Consider the following 20667-nt stretch of genomic DNA (forward strand, 5'->3'; position numbering starts at 1 on the left):
CAATTACAAACATACAGAGAACTACAATAATATGCTTATACTAATGTACACAATATTAATTAAAAAAAGTAAAAACATAATACATTTTAGTTTATGAAGAAATCGACTTTTTAGAACTGGTAAGATCGGCTGATGTTTCATAGTTTTCGATTGATGGAGAGGTTTCTAATTGAATCAGCACTACCAGTGTATATCACGTGAAGGAGTTTGGTTTTCACAGTGTATATTTAACGGCTCAACAATAGAAGTTTCCCTGCCGCCGTCTACAGCTTAACAATTCTCTGCACTTCTTCCCTACTCATCGCATCCCAAGCAAAAATTATGACAAGCGACTGCAGGTAGCAGTAAAAATTTAAATTGCACGCCGTCTCCAGTCTCCTCTCACCAATGCAATTCCTCTCACTCTTTACTTCCCACTTAGAGATTTCTCTTCCAGTCTCCTCTCAACTTCTATTTCCCACTTAGAGATTTCTCTTCCAGTCTCCTCTCAACTTCTATTTCCCACTTAGAGATTTCTCTTCCAGTCTCCTCTCAACAATGCGTATTAATATTAGGCTACTTGACTGTATCGACAAGACATCTGTCTATGAGTTCAAGGATCCATCCTTATTCTACTTCATTCATCTATCTGCAATAGAACACACAGTCCTTCTGGTTATCTTAAGTAATCTTCAATATCTCGTTTTCCAAATAATCGTGGACGCTCAGTCCCAAAATCCTCCATCTTAGCTAACGAACTCTTCTTACCTTACCTCTCATCTATGCATTTTGTATCTTGTTTACACAGACTCTACATCACAATAAGTTCAATCCTGACAGTGTATGACGGGTCCCCGTACCACTTCCTGCTAGTTATATCTTTCCAACACTGACTTAATATACTAACACCACTAGCTAGGCTTAAATTCTAATATTAATCTCCCTTAAATTTATTAATACTTATTAATATTTAACTATTTCTTATAGACCTCACCTGTTTATCATTATACTTTCTGAAAATAGAATCAAATATAAATTTACTAAAAATGGTAGAAAGATTCAACCTAATCCTATTCCTAATATTATTTCTGATTTCTCCTAGCCCAAAAGGATACAAGCAGCAATATATTTCGGACAACCCGAAAATTTCCAGAAGAGAAATTGCATGGCATTTAAAGTACTCGAAAAATAGGTATACATATAATTTACAGATTTTCCAGAATTCGTTCTAACTCTGTTAATTTTTCGAGGTAGTCTAGCTGTTCCGATCCGATGTTCACCTGTAGGTCCATGTCTGATGAAGCCTCGGTGCTAGAAAATCGTCAGAGTGGTTTTAATTTCTTCCCTCAGTTATACCTATGTATACACTTAAATTCAACAGAATTATACATTCGGTAAAAATATTCAGAACAGTTTACAGATTGCAATGTCGTAAACTTCACTAAATCGTTCTCACAAACTATAAAAACATGTTGTACATTACGTATAATTCTAGCATAAATACATATGTATCAATACCTATTTAACCACATCAATGCTTCTGTTGCGACTGCAGGTCCTTCTTCTTTCTCGGAAAGAATCATATCATTCAGGTACTTGAATCTTTCGGGATCAGTCTCGTATTTTTTTGTGAGCTTCTACAAAATAAATAAAAATTAAAATTAAAAAATGAGATACGTATAACGAAACTACAAACTTTGTAAACGACTTCATTTTACGTACATTGTACTGTATAAAAAATATGAATTTTCACGTTGTGTAAATATTGGACTTGTCCTACATACAGTTCAACCACTTACTATGCTGTGGTCGTCCCCAGAGTTGCAGATACACTTACAGGCAAGTGCAAGTCTTCTAAATTATCTTAAATTTCATATTTTCCTTATTTAACTTGTATTTTAATTTAAAAGAAAATACTGAATATAAATTATATAATAATAATCTCTCCTCTAACGTGCTAGTCCATTTTGTCTTTGGTGTTTACTGCTGCTGGAAATTAAAATAGAAATTATGTACAGATGATATATAGAAGACTCGCACTTACTTGTAACTCTGCAGCTCTCTACAGAAGTTGCAACTCTGAGGACGGCCACAGTATAAAAAAAAGGGTTGAAATATATAGGACGAGTCAACATTCACACAAACGCAAAGTAACACATCCTTAGACATTCTAACGACACGCTCAAAAGTCCTAATTATCATTCTATTCAAAGGTTTATGCAATACCTGAATACCACTTTGCAGTTCCTAGTTTTCGATTTCTCCCCTGGAGTCTGATCACAGACGATAAGAAAATGGGAAAGAAAAAATAAAAATAACAGACTCACCAAGGTAGAGCGGTAGTACTGACACTTTGTCAAAACCGAACGTAACACGTCAAATGACAGACAATAGCGGGGTTGATTTGTGTACTCCTTTACTTGGTAGAATGTTGCCAACTCATGTTGGTATTTTTTATTGTTATGTCAATGCTATACAAAATTTGTAATTACTCAGGTTGTCTACTAAAATTCCAAAATGAAATTTCGTGACATTTTCTTTACCAAACTATAAAATTTCGTAACACTGTCCAGAGCGAATTTGGGTGCGAATTAGGCCGAATTTCCATGCATGTGATAGAAGCGTGTTTTGCTTGCGATTTGCTAGCGTCTAAAGCCGGCCACAGATACTTTTGGTAGTGAATTTTGACATTTTTAGAACAAAATTTTCCAGTCTGTACTTTATATTTGTACAGATAAAAAAAAAAAAATCGTGACTCAAAAGCTAAATTTCTTGACTTTTTCTTGACTTTCATGACCGTTTGCTGATTTTGTGACTTTTTCATGACTTTCGTGACCGATACACACCCTGCTACTGCTTCCCATTCATCACATAAGTATTCTCTGCTAAATTATCTATTTATTTGTTAAATGAATACATGAACTTTCAAAAACTAGTCTTTCTACTTCATTTTTAGCATCTAATAAAATTTTTGAATCTTCTACTGTGTGTTGTGTTTCTTTTCAATGTTTCGACAAACTTGACGCCAGACTTCGATTTATTACCAGGTCAATGGTTTAGCCATGGGAAACCCATTATCACCTTTATTAGCCAATTTGGTACTCCACACGTTTGAAAGTAAGATACGGCAAGAACTCGGTATTTGAAACGGTATGCTATTACAGATTATGGACGACACTGATTTGGACAAAGATAACACAACTTGATTTTGTATTGAAAAAACTGATACATAGTATATTTGAAACTCTCAGCAGAAATTTAAAAAAAAAAAAAAAAAAAAAATTACTTGTTTAGATCTCGATATAAGGAAAGACAATAGTTCTTTACTAATATCCATCATAAAGGCACTACCGCCACTCAATATATTTACTATAAATCCGCTTTGCAATGACTAAAGCGAATATTTGGAACGATTTCTTTTTACATACCATTCGACTCACCTCTTCGAAATCTAACTTACAGATAGAGAATGAACACTTAGGGATTTAGGAATTAGATTTCTGGGCTTTCGGCACCTATGGCCATGTTCCGAGGAAAGGGAAGGAAAAAAGGAAGTGGCCTGGGATGTGTATGTTAGGTACCATACCGGCATTTGCCTGTGTGAATGAAGAAAACCTCACACAGGATGGCTGGCCTGAGGAAGCTTTTAGAGTTTTTCGACCGAGTGTCCCCACCACGAATCGAACCCAGGATCGCTTGCACCAAAGACGAAAGCGTGAGCGACTACGCTACGCGAGACCACAAAATGATCATTTGTTGAAGCTTCTATTGTTAATAAATTGGTGTAACCAGATTAGAAGGAACCCACGTTTCGATCGACCTGAAATCGAAATCAATGAACCGAAATTGGTGGGGTTGCCTATTTTTCTCAGACTGACAACAGCGCTAAAGGAGATTTTTACAAGCACGATTTCCGTCCAGCGCTGAAGCCCCCAAAACCTTAGAAAAGACCATCACCTAATTTAAGCGCTATTACACAGTTCTCAATGATAAATCAGGTAGTTATGGATATAAAATGCGGTTATCATGAAAGGTACATAAGCAAAGACTAAAAGCAACCCCAAGTTTCATGCGAAGGAACTATCAGGGATGAATCCGGTATCAAGTCTACCTAAACACTTAAAAGAAACACAATACAAGATGAAAGATTTTAAAAATTTTTACTGAAAGCTAAAAACGGAATAGAAAAATTCGCTTTTGAAAATACGTATTAGGAAAAGAAAGAAAAAATAGGGAATGGTTATGATTAGAGACCGGATGTTTAGGCACTAAAAACCTGGAGAATAGGCACTAAAAATTTAAAAAATAGGCATTAAAATAGGTACTAAAATGTAACTCGAAATAATGAAGATAAATACTCAATATAATTAAAAAATAGATTCAAGTCATAGATAATGTTCAAAGAATATAGAAACATACTTCTTTGTTAATATCTTCTTTTATTTTATATATAAAAACGAAGCTTGTTATGCATTCCATATATACTGGGAGAACCTGAAAGATATGCACATACGTCAAGAGGTGATTCATGACATTAAAAGAAGACAAAAAGTCCTTTTGCATGTTGTCGAATTCCACGTCGTGTAGGAGTGACAAGGGGGCGAACTTGGAATCCAAAATCGAATCCTGACAATTGGAACGAGACATAAAGGTGTGCACATACTTCGGGAGATTCGTGACATTCAAGAGGACTTTTTGTCTTCTTTTCATGTCACGAATCACCTCTCGAAGTATGCGCACATGTTTCGGTTTCGTACCAATTGTCAGGATTCGATTTTCGATTCCAAGTTGGTACTCTGTCAAAAATACACGAGGACTGTTTGTCTTCTTTTGATATCACTAATCACTTCCCGAAGTATGTGCACATCTTTGAAGTTCACTCTGTATATATATTACAACATACCACGTGCTTGTGTTTACAAACACCTAATACACACATATATGTGTGTATTATTTATGTTATATAAATTACATTTTTCCCAATGCAGGTTTAATTTGAAGAAAATGCATAGAATAGGCAACATTAGGCACTAAAGCAATTATTTAGGCAGTAAAGGTCGAAATGGGCAAAATAGGCAAAATAAAATTGGCTTAAATCGAAACTATAACCCCCCATATAAACTTTAAAACGTTATTTTTGATCATATCTTTAATATTAAAGAATAGGCATTTTGCCTAACATCCGGTCTCTAGTTATGATGAATGGAAAGCAGTAATTACAAAACTTGTACAGCATTGGCATAACAATAAAAATACCGTGAGTTGGCAACCTTCCTCCTATTAAAGGAATACATAGATTAGTTCCGCCATATTGCAACCTTGTGTCCATCATTTGACGTGTTTAGGTTTTGACAAGGTGTCGCAAGCACTGTTCTACCCTTGTAAGTCCGTTCCTTTTATTTTCATTTTTCTTTCGCCTTTTCTTATGGTCCGTGACCAAGACTCCAGGGGAGAGTCGAAAGCTCGGAAATGTAAGTAGTATTGGGGAACAGCATAAACCTGTAACTAGAATACCAAACACAGCCTTATTTTATTTATGTAATACACTCTGCATTTAGATTTTATCAATATACTGATTGTTATCTAAAGAAGATTACTATCTACAGAAGCACAAACTGCTCTGAACTGTTATCGTTAATTCGTCTAAATGTACCTGTCAAAACTTCAAGAGACTATACGTTCCCTTTCGACTACAAGCTATTGCCAATGTCAAGTACTATTTAACTCATCAATGACACTAGTAACTAATGAATGATTTTTAAGAAATGATTATGATATGTATACAGTGTTAATCTGAAGTTAAAATGGTAGATATCCTGTATTTTTTTATTTCTCGATGTCGCAGTGTTCGGAAAGGAATGAAGAAGTATATCCAAATGATGACATTTGAAGTTAAAAATCATGACTAAAAAATAAAATACAAAGCATCTAACACTTCTTTTAACCATCATTAATATTTTCTTTTCAACTATGGAATCCCATACACGTAGCATACTTGTTCATTATCAGCATGAAGTATGCACAATACACTTGCGACACCCAAAAGTACACATTATATGGAGAAAATAGGGGTTGACCACACATCGTCCTAACACCTAGAACCTAATCATAATACATCCTTCTGCATTATGATAAATACATTGGCAGCATTACCCATAATTTCAAACAAATTATTTCACTAATAACCTACAGCTTTTACTGTGCATTCTAGAAATACAAATGAAAAAGAAACCACCGTTCAGTTCGAACTCCGGAAAACGTAGACAGAGTGAAAAGGGCAGCTCTTGCTAGTCCGAAACGATCCGCTACGAGACAGGCTGTAATCGCTGGGTATGTCACGTCGTTTGCTACATCACATCTTACATGATTATCTTATTATTATTATTATTATTATTATTATTACTTATCACAGATCCAGTACTTTTGAACGCTGCAACGCACTGGAGTATAGTGTTTTGATCTGGGACTGTACCTCGACGTTCAACATTAAACTTTCGACGGAAAAGACGTTGAACCGTGACCACAGAATCATTGTTTCTAAAGAACTGTTCGACCGCCAACACATAATGCTCTACGCTCCAACGCTTCATAGCGACTATAACTGCATTGTCTGAGCTGTCTGACAACGGTCGCTCAAAATCAATGCCCCTATTCGTCACCGAGTACTAGCGATTTAAAAAACATGCCTTTGCTCTGCTCCACCCTATAGTAAGCATCCCGAAGAAGAGTGGTTCGAGATTTACTTCGAAAATATTGACGAGAAGTTCATGAGCAGAAGTTGCTCATCACTGTTGAAACACAAATTAGTACTATGCTCTATAGTTCAATTATTACTTAGAAAACTAGGCTATTTAGGTTCATTTAATAAGTTACTTCTACGCCGCAAAAGAGTTAGTGTAGAAAGCAGAAAGCTTTCTGCATAAAGCAGCAACAAATCGGAAGCACACGGACCCGTCAATTCACACACAAGGATACGATTGTACTTTTATTATTCGCGACTCGCATTGCAAACGAAAACGAAGAGAGAGAGAAAAGAGTAAGGATTTTTGCGAGTGAAGAAGGTTACGTCACAGTTCTTAAGGAATGATTGAATACCTTTCTTAAAAGGCAAGTAAAAGTTAAAGAAAGAAAAACAACATCATACAAAAACTGGTAGCGCACTTGTTGACAAAATCTTGATGTCGCATAGTACCTAGACAAGTAAATTATATGGCTACCGTAAGTGCCCTTGGGTTCGCTGGTTTGGATCTCACGTTACGCTGTACGCGCCTACGTCTTATATAGCCTTGTTGCTGAAAAAAACGCTGAACTCAAATGCAACCAACCAAATATTTTCGCTCACTTATTTTCATTATCTTTTTTATAAGATTCTCGTATGTTTCGTAATATTTTAAGAAATGTAAAAGTACGATCTAAAATTCAACAATTGAACGACTCTTTCAGTGTGTTCACAAATGAACTCAACACTTCGTAACGCAACAGTATGTACTATCTAACATGGTGACATTTGTTAATTGCTCATTACCAACATTATATTTTCCCGCTTACCTCAATGTTTCCTGACATATCATATCTAACGGGAGAGAACACTTTTCCAAACTGTTCTGAAAGAAAGAAAATAAGAAAAGTATTAGAGAAAACTACTCTTAGGGTGTCTACTATAATTCCAAAATGAAATTTCGTGACTTTTTCTTTACCAAACAATAAAATTTCACAACATTCTAAAGAGAAAATTTGGGTGCGAATTAGGTCATATTTTCATGCATGCGATAGAAGCGTGCTTTGCTTGCGATTTGGTAGCGTCTAAAGCCGGCCATACACATTTTTGGTGCTGAATTTCGACGTTTTATAGAACAAAATTTTCCAGTCTATACTTATATTTGTACAGATAAAATAAATCGTGACCCAAAAGCTAACTTTCGTGACTTTTTCTTGGCTCTCATGACCATTTTCTGATTTCGTGACCGATAGACACCCTGCTACTGAAAAGTATCAATTATTACAAAACAGGAATTTTCCATGATAGCAACGAAATATTTAGTCTAGCTAATTTCATCCATGCCTGTAACCAGAATACTAAGATGAAGAGAGGGGCGAGATAATTTTTTGAGTTCACATTCTTGACTGTTGATGTTTTTGAAGATATATTTTATGTAAACAAATAACTGGAAGTTTCAGGAGTGGGGTTACAGGTGAACGGGCTCAGCCATTTCCTAACAATGAGCCTCATTCCATATCAAGTGAACCAATGAAAAAATAATAATAACTAGCCACTTTGATGTTATTAAACTTGATTTGTCGTACCACCTTACGTAGGAAGAACTTGCAAAATTACACGTTTCATGCTTTCGTTGTCCAATCTACAATATAAAAATCAAAGTAGCAATGTTTGTAACTTCATACTTCTTGGACCACTCGACCGAATTTCGATCAAATTTTCAACATGGATGAGGTTCAGGTCTGGGATGGTTCTTGTCATGTCACTTTGACGGCGCAACTTAGGGGAGGTGGATATATGACCGATATTAGTGTCGAATCCATAGTTTTCGGGGTCGCTGGAATGAACAATGACACTTCCGATGCAGTTTAAATCCAAATTCAGCCCTATATGTCCGAAATGAAACGTATTCTCCCCGTGCAAAGAACGGGTATTCTGCTAGTACATTATAACACAAGAGATATTAAGACTGCTGGCTCTCATCACTTCCTACTTATACGAACCCATAATGAATGTAGTCATCACAACTCCTGCGTAGTTTTCTTTTCTTTCCTTCACGTTGACTTGTAATAGCCTGCGAATATGAAGACTCACTTTCACAAGCACTGTCCCACTTGACGTCTCCAATAATCTTTCGTTGCGCTGCTGATGACTGCAGGCATCGATCCACTGCGAACTTAAGGTTGGTTTAAAGGGACAAGTTTTGCCGATAGATGTCACTACATTCCTCGTATCTCTCTCATGTATTTTTTAACCTTTCACGAAAATTCACGATTTCTCTTACAAATTTCGCACTACAGACTTCAAATTTTTAGAGAAGGAACTTCATAACGTATCGAAGCCAACAATCCGTGCCGATTTTTTATTTAGAATTTTCTTCATTGTTGAAATGGCTTAATTGTTGAAAGTGAATATCCAAATCTTTAACAATATTCTGTTTCAACAATGAAGAAAGTTCTAAATAAAATATCGGCACGGAATGTTGCTTTGTGTATGTTATGAACTTCCTTGTCTAAAAATTTGAAGTCTGTACTTTGAAATTTGTAAGAGAAATAAGGAATTTTCGTGAAAGTTAAAAAATACATGAGAGATATACCAGGAATGTAGTGACATCTATCGGCAAAACTTGTCCCTTTAAACCAACCTTAACAAATATCTCCAGATAAGAACGTGAGCGACTCAGGAAACGGTCGACTGATGGAAAATCAATGTGTATACGTCTACTACTTAAAACTATGAAGTAACAACAAAAAAACTTAGAATAGTAAGACCACCGTGCAATATTATTGTTTTACGGTTGTTGTTACTTTCGGTGGAAAGGAAGTGGTTAAAAAACATGCTGTGTGTGTGTGTGTGTAAATATGTGTCATTTCTTAAATTTTTGTTTTCACAAATTTATTGAAACAACGTTCTTATTTCTCTCTTGGGATCATAGTTATAAAATAACCACTACAGACACAATCGGCGCCACTATCTATGTGATCCTAGCTTACTACCGCGTTGTCAATTGAATAGTCACTTGTTTTCCACTTGTATGACAAAAAAAGAAGTTGCCTCCTATTTGTTTCAAGGTGTAAGCGGTTATCACGTAAAGATCAAAACAAGATTTCTGAGTAGAACTCATTTTAAACATATCAAGCATTTAAAAACACAACATTACTAATGGATTAAAACAGTCGAAGTAGGAAATAATGCAGATTATACATATTCAGACAGCTATCTGAAAGTGGAGTACGAAAAGCTATGCACATAAACACAGAGTACAAATAATATAAAAACATAATCAATATAGCAAAAACAGTACACTATATACATAACAGAAGGAAAGACTCTTCCGGATTGATTGATTAGAAAGATTAATGACAAGTTTGATTAGGAAACAAGAACAGTCCTTAACTATAAGTTTGATTAATGAATATACATGGTTTCCAGGAAACTAACTATCAAATGTATGGTAATTTAGAGTATAAAAATGGAACTGATAATGTTTCTAAAAACATTAATTAAAATGTTTGTGTTCAAAATCTTGATCGGGGAAGAATTATGAAATAATTACGTTGTTTTCTTTCTCAAGTAGACACCCGCAAAGATTTATTTGCTAGGCAGCCATGAAGAAAAGATTTTTTTTTTCCCAAAGAATTGTAATTTTTTATGTTATTCCTGTATTTATACTGGGAATGGTTAAGCCCTCCTTACGAGAACGTGCACCCAGGAATGCAATTCCTCCCATAAGAAACGGAGCAAATCGGGAATACCGGAGTAACGTAATGGAAAATTTACATGTAAAATGTGTAAATTCACAAAAGACGAATAATAGTTAAGGAACGTATGTACATAGGCAACCAACCTCTAACTCAATATTAACATAGAAACAGCACAGCAAAGTTAGCTTGTATTACTATCATATTGTATTGTGTATACAATACATAAAACATAGTATTTAGTAATATTAGTAAAAGAACTATACATTTATACATGATTCATTATTAACAAAAATAAGATGGCATTTAGCATCTTCCCCAAACCCACCGACTACGATTGTAAAAGATCTCGTTTATGCGGATACCCACCATCCCTGACGCACCTGCTCCCTAAAGGACGGACACCTACGCTACCGCTAGGGCCTCCTGCTGCGCTCCGTCCTGACTAGGTTAGATAGCATTCGTGTTTTTTAATGGTCTCCTAGCATAAATTGGTTCGTGTTTTATGCACTGTAGTCTTTATGCCTTGTCTACACTGTATTTATACTCATCACAGTTACAAACAACGAACCGTGATTACTACCAAATGGACAAGAGTTACTACCAAGTGATTTGGGAGATAAACTAAATAATAGCCCAAAAATGTATCTATTTTAATATTTAATTTGTTAAAGTGCTTGTCATAACCTAAGAAAACGGGGAATATGTGGGGACTGATAGCAACTAACATCGCATAATAACGTATTGCCCCTTCGTTACTGCAGCGAACTGGTTATATCGTAACGGCCGCGGTGACTTAGTGCATGGGATCCTGGATTCGATCCCAGCTCGCGCCAGTGAACTTTGTGATAAATAAAACCCACCGTGTGCGTGGGTTTTCTCGGAGTTCTCCCGTTTCCTCCTACTTCCCCCATTACACCATTTCCTTCATTACTTATCATCACCGTCTCCTTTAGCCTAGCCGGCGTAACTCTGGGACCTAAAACTTAAAGATTTCATGGTTGTATTTGTGCTTTTAGTGGCAACCTCGCATAAGTTGGTTGATGTTTATTCTACATTTTTCCATGCCATATCAGTCGAAATATTTTTAATTTGTATGTAGCTATTTGCGCACGTGTCAAGAAAATAACATTATAGAACATATTAGGGCGGCATTTGAAATAAAACAAATAATGTACAATAATTTTATAAATGGTCCTCATATTCCCTATCTGCATGCAAGAAAGAACCTATAAAGACACTAAGAGTAGACTCCGGAAAGAAAGAAAAAATGTTCATTATTCCGATTGTAAGTTTGCACCATGACTTTTATTCGAATCCATATTTGTAATAATTACATTCAATCCTATTCTTAATCTGCACAGAATTATATCCCTTTTGAGCATGTGACAATAGTTTAGATACCTTATAATAAATAACTCTTTTACTAAACAAACGTTTCAATGAAAAGATATTACCACTTCGTTACTCTACGCTATTATCCAATAAACACTCTATGCTGTAACTGAAAATTCGAGGTACTCGGAATGATGGACACACATTGGTGGAGATTTACTGTACGGATTCACTGATTACGTTTAAAAAAAAAAAAATACAACCGCGAAATTCGAACCTGCTATGCTTGAATTCACCCATGAGAAACCTAGTAACCACAATATCCAAGGTGACTGAAGTGAAATATCAGAAGTCAATGTGGTAACTCGCTACACGCTACTGTAGAAATGACCGAGAGGTAAGTAAGGATCCACATAATTGTGAAATTTACGTTAGTAATGTGTTACGGTACTTTAGAACAAATATCCAAGTAATAAAAATATATCTGGACATTACCCATAACGTCTTTAGTAAAGTACACATGCCTTATTTAACACGTAAAGTAAGTAATTTTATACCACATACAGTATATTGCGCTATCCTCTTTTACGTGTAAATCCACCTTCACTCACGCTCCTGTTCTCTACGGACGCACTCCTCACACTCGCTGACATCCCTGCTGTGCTCCTGCCCTGACTCACTTAGATGGCACTCTTGCTTTTTAGTGGCAACCTAGCACCAGTTGATTAGTGTAGTTTGCACAATAGTTAATATCGTGCACGTACACTATCTATATAGAATCTATATAGAAGAATGCAAGTCTACAGCTGAAAATTGATTGTTTACGATTCAAAAAGTCGAGTATATATATGGATCCGTACAATAAAACTGCACCCACACATTTTGTCTAGATGAAGAAAACTCCTTGGACGATTGTCCTGCAGAGTGGGTTCAGTATGTTAAGGTAGGTTAGGTTAATTCCGGTTAGGTTCCATATTCCTGGACTTACTCTGAGGCACTTTGCACGACCTTAGTTCAGGTAATAAAGGATTTTTTTTAAAAAAAAAAAAAATACAATGGTAGGTTGTGTCATAATAAAATTACAGTAAGCTACTTCAAGACGTAAACACAATTATTTTATACATATCTGTTAAGCTACTTTCATTCCTAAAATATGGAAATTGTTGTCCGCTATTCTTAATCAGAGCTATTTTTTTCTTTTAAATATATATTACTTTACTAGAACAGGAAGTAAAAGAAAATAAAATAAAACTTACCAACCAAAACAACAACACCGCTGGCAGCTTTCAGAAATTGAGCCGTATCTATTTTGCCATCCGTAGTTATGTCAGGAAATGGTGATTGTATCTCAGAAAAGAAAGTTTTCTCCTTAGGTAGATCATTAGATTTACTAATCGCTGCCATCCCTTCATTTGTTAGAACTATCACTTTGCTTAGTTACATACTGAGCTTCTTTAACTACCTTGCCGGTTAGCAGCCGAATCTACAATAAAAAATAACAGTACAAGATCTAGTCTCCGTGCTCGCACAACGTTCAATCGGAATTGGAACGTGTTAATAGAGGGCAGACCTCAGACTCGTGTTATCATCTACCAAGTAACCTAAGTGTTAGTCACTGACAAAGACTGTGTATTTTCGTCTGTGACTGTAATAGTGCTACCTCGAAGTAATAGCATAACCAATATGTATATGTCTATATATCCATCTATCTATGACAATTTTTATCTGTGGTCATTTGTTATTTTATAGGCGTAACTGATTAGCATCAATTTCTTTATTCTGGTATTATAGTAATCCAGTTTAGGTAACCAAAGTCCCATTTTAGTCGAGACAGTCTTTCTTACAACACTTTTTTATCTGATTCGGAAGGGGTACGCCCAGTGGCGTATTTAGGGGGGTGGCTTCCGGGCTTAAGCCCCCCCGTAATCTTACTTAGTATAGTAAAATAAATTAAATATCTTGCAGAATTTTCACATTTCCAGGCAAAGTCCCCCCCGAAAGTTAGCAAAGCCCCTCCCGAAACAAAATCGTAAATACGCCACTGGGTACGCCTAAATGTCCTCTTTTTTTTTTTTTAATGAACAGTATCCGGTCATTGTTATTCAAAATATAAATGATTGGATGAAATTTCGTTGAACTGACGGTAAACAGAGCTATTTTTGGCACCAAATGTCTAGAGATGTTCTGAAAGCTCTGGAATTTTGATCATCCAATGGCGTATTTTGTCCGGGGCCGGTGGGCCTAGTGACCCCAGATTTTTAGTGACAAAAATAATCTAAGCTATTTATGTATCTTTGGAAGTTTATAGTAATCTCATGATATACCTACCAAAATCTAAATTCTGGCTGTTCCTACCAGTTTGCACCTTCTAAATCCGCCTCTGAGTACGAATTTCTACGAACTGTTGAGTATAAACAAAGAAGTTTTAAAGAAGATTATTCATCCCAAAATTACCAGTAAAAATTATTATCTTAGTCAGGAATAGATATTCAAAGATTAGATAAGTCAAAGATTGAAAAAACATGTTTATAAGGAAGAAATTTCTGCAGGCGACAGAATTAAATACGAAGTAGTACAGCTTTATTTTGGATTTACAAGTGTAGGGTAACTACTGAAAAATCATTACAAGCATTTTACAGCAGATAAAATAAGTGAATGCATGTAAAAGGTGACTCTATTAAATGATTTTTTTTTCTTGACAAGCAGTGTATTTCCGCACAATGTACAGAAGGTGTATTTTATGTTTACAAGTGGAGCGTTACTAGCATAAAACCATAAGTGCTATTGAAACATGTAAGTAGTATGCCCCGATGTATGTCCAGCCGAGTCAGCAAAAATTTTAGTGACGTCATAGGTCAAACGTCAATGACCTTGGCCCGGGGTCAATGACCTAGGGATACCTAGGACCAAAGCCTCTAAATTTTGGCAGGGGTACATAGGACCACCCCCATTAAATTTTGGAAATTGCCAAATCTAAAAATTTGGTATGGTAGCCTAGGACCATAGTATATACCCCTATCAGTATTGGGGGTCTATGTCGTTCCCTTTCATGGGTAAAAAATTGCAAAAATTCAAATTTCGGGTTTTTTTTTTTTTTACCAATTTATCCCCTTTGATGAGGTGTTATTACCCTATATAGTTATATGGGCGTATACAGGGGTCCATTACCTTTCATAAGACATGGGTATATTAATGCACCCCTTGAAAAATTTGGGAGGGGTACCGTGGCCCACCCCTTAAATTTTCGAAATTGCCCAATTTCCACATTTGGTTTTATAGTACTGGACCCTAACATGCATTATGATAAATTTGGGTGGTCCACCTCGTTCCCTTTTAGGGGTATGAAATTGCCAAAATATAAACGTAACCAATACGTTGTACCACGTGTTTGGTCTTTTGGCCCAGTTTATCCTCTTGGATGAGGTCCTATTACCTTATATGGTTATATGGTTATGTATGGGGTCTATTACCTTTCATAAGACATAGGTACATTTGTGCACCCCTTTAAAAATTTGGGAGGGGTTTAAGAAATAGGTACATTTGTGCACCCTTTAAAAATTTGGGAGGGGTACCTTGGCCCACCCCTTAAATTTTAGAAATTGCCCAATTTAAACATTTGGTATTATAGTACTGGGGCCCTAACATGTATTATGATAAATTTGTGTGGTCCACCTCGTTCCCATTCATGGGTACGAAATTGCCAAAGTTTAGTACAACCACGTATTTCGTTTTTGACCTAATTTATTCCCTTGGATGAGGTCCTATTACCTTATATGGTTATATGGTTATGTATAGGGGTCCATTCCCTATCATAAGACATGGATATATTGGTGCATCCTTTAAAATTTGGGATGGGGTACCTTGGCCCACCCCTTCAATTTTAGAAATTGCCCAATTTAGACATTTGGTATAATTGTATAAGACCCTAATATATATTACTATAAATTTTTGTGGTCCATCTCGTTCCCTTTTATGGGTACGAAATTGCCAAATTTTAGTACAACCACGTGTTTCGTTTTTGACCTAATTTATTCCCTTGGATGAGGTCCTATTACCTTATATGATTATATGGTCATGTATAGGGGTCCATTTCCTATCATAAGACATAGGTAGATTGATGTACCCCGGGAGGGGTACCATAGCCAATCCCGTAAATTTTGGAATTTTTCCAATTTAAGCATTCGCTATCATAGTACATGACCTCAATATGTATCATGATAAATTTGGGTGGTCCACATCGTTTCCTTTCATGGGTAAAAAAAAATTGCCAAAATATAAACATAAGCAATATGTTGTACCACGTGTTTGGTTTTTGGCCCAATTTATCCCGTTTGATGCGGTCTTATTACCGTATATGGTTATATGGTCGTGTATATAGGTTCATTTCCTATCATAAGACATGGGTACATTGATGCACCCTTTAAAATTTGAGAGGGGTATCTTGGCTCATTCACTCAGTTTTAGAAATTGTTTAATATAAGCATTTGGTATCTTCGTACAGGTCTTCAATATGTACCACTATAAATTTGGATGGTCCACATCGTTCCCTTTCATGGGTAAAGAACTACCAAAAATCAAATTTTCGGAGGTTATTGACCCCATTTAATACGTTATATGGTTTATTACCTTTATATGTTTATGTGCCCTTTTAAATTTGGGAATTATCAAATAACAAAATTCGGTAAACGTTTTTCTAGGACCCATTGGTGTTCCTCTTATGGCCTAATATTCAAAATTTAAAAATTATTTACCTATCTTTTGATACGGCTTTATTATTGAATAACTACAGGATTTATTACTTTTTCATATGACACAGGTGTATTTGTGTACCAATCTTAAATTTTGGGAGGGGTACATTTCTTATTGTCATATTAATAATTGGTAATTGTTCTTAAAATTGGATAGTATCTCATTCATTGGGTAAATCATTGTCAAATATGAGTATGATCACGTGATCAGTTATTGATCTATGATGGGATTAGGAGTCCAGGACATTGGTACATTTAAACTTTGTAGGATAATTTGAGAATTGTCAAATGAAATTGCGTCATTGGTTTCGATTATTACAACCTATGGACCAAATATAAACGTAAGCAATACGATGTACCACGTGATTGACCTTGATGAGGTAGTGTACAGGGATACATAGCTAACCTTATTGAATCTTATGACTCATAGTCTTAAGGGAATACATGCTACAACACTGGCAAAGTTATTGTTGATGCAATTTGATTGGTTGATCACTATCTTTCGTGCAATCTGATTGGTTGCTGATTTTCAAATCTTTGCTGCATTCAATCTTAAGTTTTGTTTAACATTTAAAGAGTTTTTGAAATTTTTGTTTGAAACTTTGGTTTGACATTTTTTCGTTTGATATTTTTAGTTTGAAAATTTTTGTTTCGAAGTTTTTGTTTGAAACTTGTTTTGAAATTTTTGTTTCAATTTTTTTTGTTTGAAACTGGTTTGAAATTTTTTCGTTAGAAATTTTTAGTTTGAAAAATTTGTTTCGAAAGTTTTGTTTAAAAAATTTTTGTTTGAAATTTTTGTTTCAAAATTGTTTGTTTGAAATTTTTTGGTTTGAAATTTTTGTTTCAAAATTTTGTTTGAAATTTTTTCGTTTAAAATTTTTGTTTCAAATTTTTTGTTTGAATTTTTTGTTTTGAAATTTTTGTTTCAAAATTTTTTGAAATTTTTTCGTTTAAAAAATTTTGTTTCGAAATTTTTGTTTGAAATTTTTGTTTCAAAGTTTAGTTTGACATTTTTAAAGTTTGCGCACTCATTAGTAAAGAACCGGAACTGTTTAGAACTAAAACCTCGGGCAACATTGTGGTGCAATAGTACACGTCAGAATATGATGATGCAACGTCATCAGTTTTGCATCATCGTTCGAGTTAGTATTCATGATAACATCATCATGGCTACTTGTCTGCAGTTTCTAACGTCAGCACATTTCTTTCCAATGACGTCAGCAATAACAATAAATCAAAAAATACACTGTCATCCCACGAAATCATTTGAGCAAGTGCGTTTCAGGAGGAAAGATGTGTACTTCTAACGATAAAGAATTCATCTTCGCAATAAATATATTTCAAACAAAACATGTGATGATTGGTATCAGTGCTAGAACATTTGAACCAGTGATTCGATTGGGCAAAGGTGAACAATTTGGTGTACAACTGACCTGTGAAGAATGGCAAATATTATGTTCACGAATCGACCAAATGAACGATTATTTTCATGATGAGCTAAATGTGACCATAGTCAAATCATTAGGCTCAAATCATGAAGTGGTGATGCGTACAGTCCTCGAAGAGAAGATGGTGCTGTTACGTAAAACGAGTACATTCCATGTCCCTCGCAACATGGTTTACCTAACGCCAACGGAATGGAACAAATTCATCAGCGTATTTCAGTGTGTGAAACATGCAGTGGAAGTGTTCAACAAAACAAGTATATTCCTGAAAAAGTACTATTTTGAAAAATGTGTTATGCATATTGTACAACATGTATCTAGATATTGTGATGGTTGTCAACATCGTTCGTGGGTGCATACCTGTATTGATAAACAGTTTATTTGTGATCAAATGGACATTGAGTTTCCACCAATTGATATTGCAATAGACCTTAAAAGACTTCAATTAGAATTAAAATTATATGCTAAAGACAGACTAGTGTAAGAAGTATAAAATACATTGTATCGACAATATCCAGAACCACTATCTGGTATGGATGTATGTGTAGTGTAATAAAATGATCCATTTCAATTGAAATTTTTAGTTTGAAAAATTTGTTTCTAAAGTTTTGTTTAAAAAATTTTTGTTTGAAATTTTTGTTTCAAAATTTTTTGAAAATTTTTTGTTTGAAATTTTTTGGTTTGAAATTTTTGTTTCAAAATTTTGTTTGAAATTTTTTCGTTTGAAATTTTTAATTTTTTTCGTTTCAAAACTAAAAAAATTTGAAATTTTAGTTTAAAAAATGTTCGAATTTTTTTTCTGTTTAAAATTTTTTGTTTGAACATTTTTGTTTCGAAATTTTTGTTTGGAAAATTTTGGTTTCAAATTTTTAAGTTTGTGCACATTGCAATGATAAATATGATAAAATTACCTGGAAGGTGTATTGCAGCAGTCTACGATCATTAACCGTGGGTACTGTTCTGAACAAATATTGAATTTCACGCAGAGATTTTCCTTGGGCTTTACAGCAATATCTCTAAGAGGTGTAAAGGAGGAACGATTTCGGACCTGGTTAATAACATTAATTTATATCGTTTTTTTGCTAACCTTATTGAATCTTATGACTCATAGTCTTAAGGGAATACATGCTACAACACTGGCAAAGTTATTGTTGATGCAATTTGATTGGTTGATCACTATCTTTCGTGCAATCTGATTGGTTCTGGATATTGTCGATAAAATGTATTTTGAACTTCTTGCACTAGTTTGTCTTTAGAACCATGTTGCGAGGGACATGGAATGTACTCTTTTTACGTAACAGCACCATCTTCTCTTCAAGGACTGTACGTAGCACCACTTCATGATTTGAGCCTAATGATTTGACTATGGTCACATTTAGCTCATCATGAAAATAATCGTTCATTTGGTCGATTCGTGAACATAATATTTGCCATTCTTCACAGGTCAGTTGTACATCAAATTGTTATCTTTTGCCCAATCGAATCACTGGTTCAAATGTTCTAGCACTGATACCAATCATCACATGTTTTGTTTGAAATATATTTATTGCGAAGATGAATTCTTTATCGTTAGAAGTACACATCTTTCCTCCTGAAACGCACTTGCTCAAATGATTTCGTGGGATGACAGTGTATTTTTTGATTTATTGTTATTGCTGACGTCATTGGAAAGAAATGTGCTGACGTTTGAATTCATGATTTCATCACAGTTGCTGACGTCATCCTGACCAACCAAATTCATACAACTATGTCTGACGTCAAAGGAATGTGCTGACGTCTGAATTCATGATTTCATCACAATTGCTGACGAATCCGGCTGTGTACTAAATTCAAATTGATGACTTCGACCCAAGAATCCTTTATTACATAAAGATACAGATCCAGTATTTAAGAAACGCAGCAGTTCTTCTTGTTTTGATACTTCTATAGGTAAATATCTTGCTGGTAAAATTATATTCGTATCATGTTCAATCTTCACTACGATTCCTAATCCAAACTTTGTAGGGATTTTTTGGCTAGCTAAGATTCTATAAGGTACATTCTGTTGTAAATCAGTAATCTTGGTAAATGATTTCATCACATCACGTGTGTTTAGAAACTGCAGACAAGTAGCCATGATGATGTTATCTTGAATACTAACTCGAACGATGATGCAAAACTGATGACGTTGCATCATCATATTCTGACGTGTACTATTGCACCACAATGTTGCCCGAGGTTTTAGTTCTAAACAGTTCCGGTTCTTTACTAATGAGTGCACAAACTTTAAAAATGTCAAACCAAACTTAGAAACAAAAATTTCACACAAAACTTTCGAAACAAAAATTTTCAAACCAAATTTTCTTCTAAGCAGTTCCGGTTCTTCACTAATGAGTGCACAAACTTAAAAATTTGAAACCAAAATTTTCCAAACAAAAATATCGAAACAAAAATGTTCAAACAAAAACTTTTAAACAAAAAAAAATTCGAACATTTTTTAAACTAAAATTTCAAACAAAATTTTTTTTTAGTTTTGAAACGAAAAAAATTAAAAATTTCAAACGAAGAAATTTCAAACAAAATTTTGAAACAGAAATGTCAAAAAAAATTTAAACAAAAAATTTTGAAACAAAAATTTTCAAACTAAAAATATCAAACGAAAAAATGTCAAACCAAAGTTTCAAACAAAAATTTCAAAAACTCTTTAAATGTTAAACAAAACTTAAAACTGAATGCAGCAAAGATTTGAAAATCAGCAACCA

At 34.7% G+C, this 20667-nt stretch overlaps 1 protein-coding gene across 1 annotated transcript; it reads right to left on the reverse strand.

Moving 5' to 3' along the window:
- Window positions 1–1497: 1497 nt before the first annotated feature.
- On the reverse strand, window positions 1498–13450 carry LOC145676543 (glycolipid transfer protein-like; the record flags this gene model as incomplete). The annotated part of the gene is given in 3 exon segments (XM_081747374.1): window positions 1498–1616; window positions 7528–7583; window positions 12990–13450. Coding segments are annotated over 3 exon segments (323 nt in total), but the record flags the coding sequence as incomplete, so codon positions are not given.
- Between the last annotated feature and the right edge of the window lie 7217 nt (window positions 13451–20667).

The sequence above is a fragment of the Thermobia domestica genome, unplaced genomic scaffold, assembly GCF_964235325.1.
Source record: "Thermobia domestica unplaced genomic scaffold, izTheDome1.hap1.1 HAP1_SCAFFOLD_206, whole genome shotgun sequence".
NCBI classification, from domain to species: domain Eukaryota; kingdom Metazoa; phylum Arthropoda; class Insecta; order Zygentoma; family Lepismatidae; genus Thermobia; species Thermobia domestica.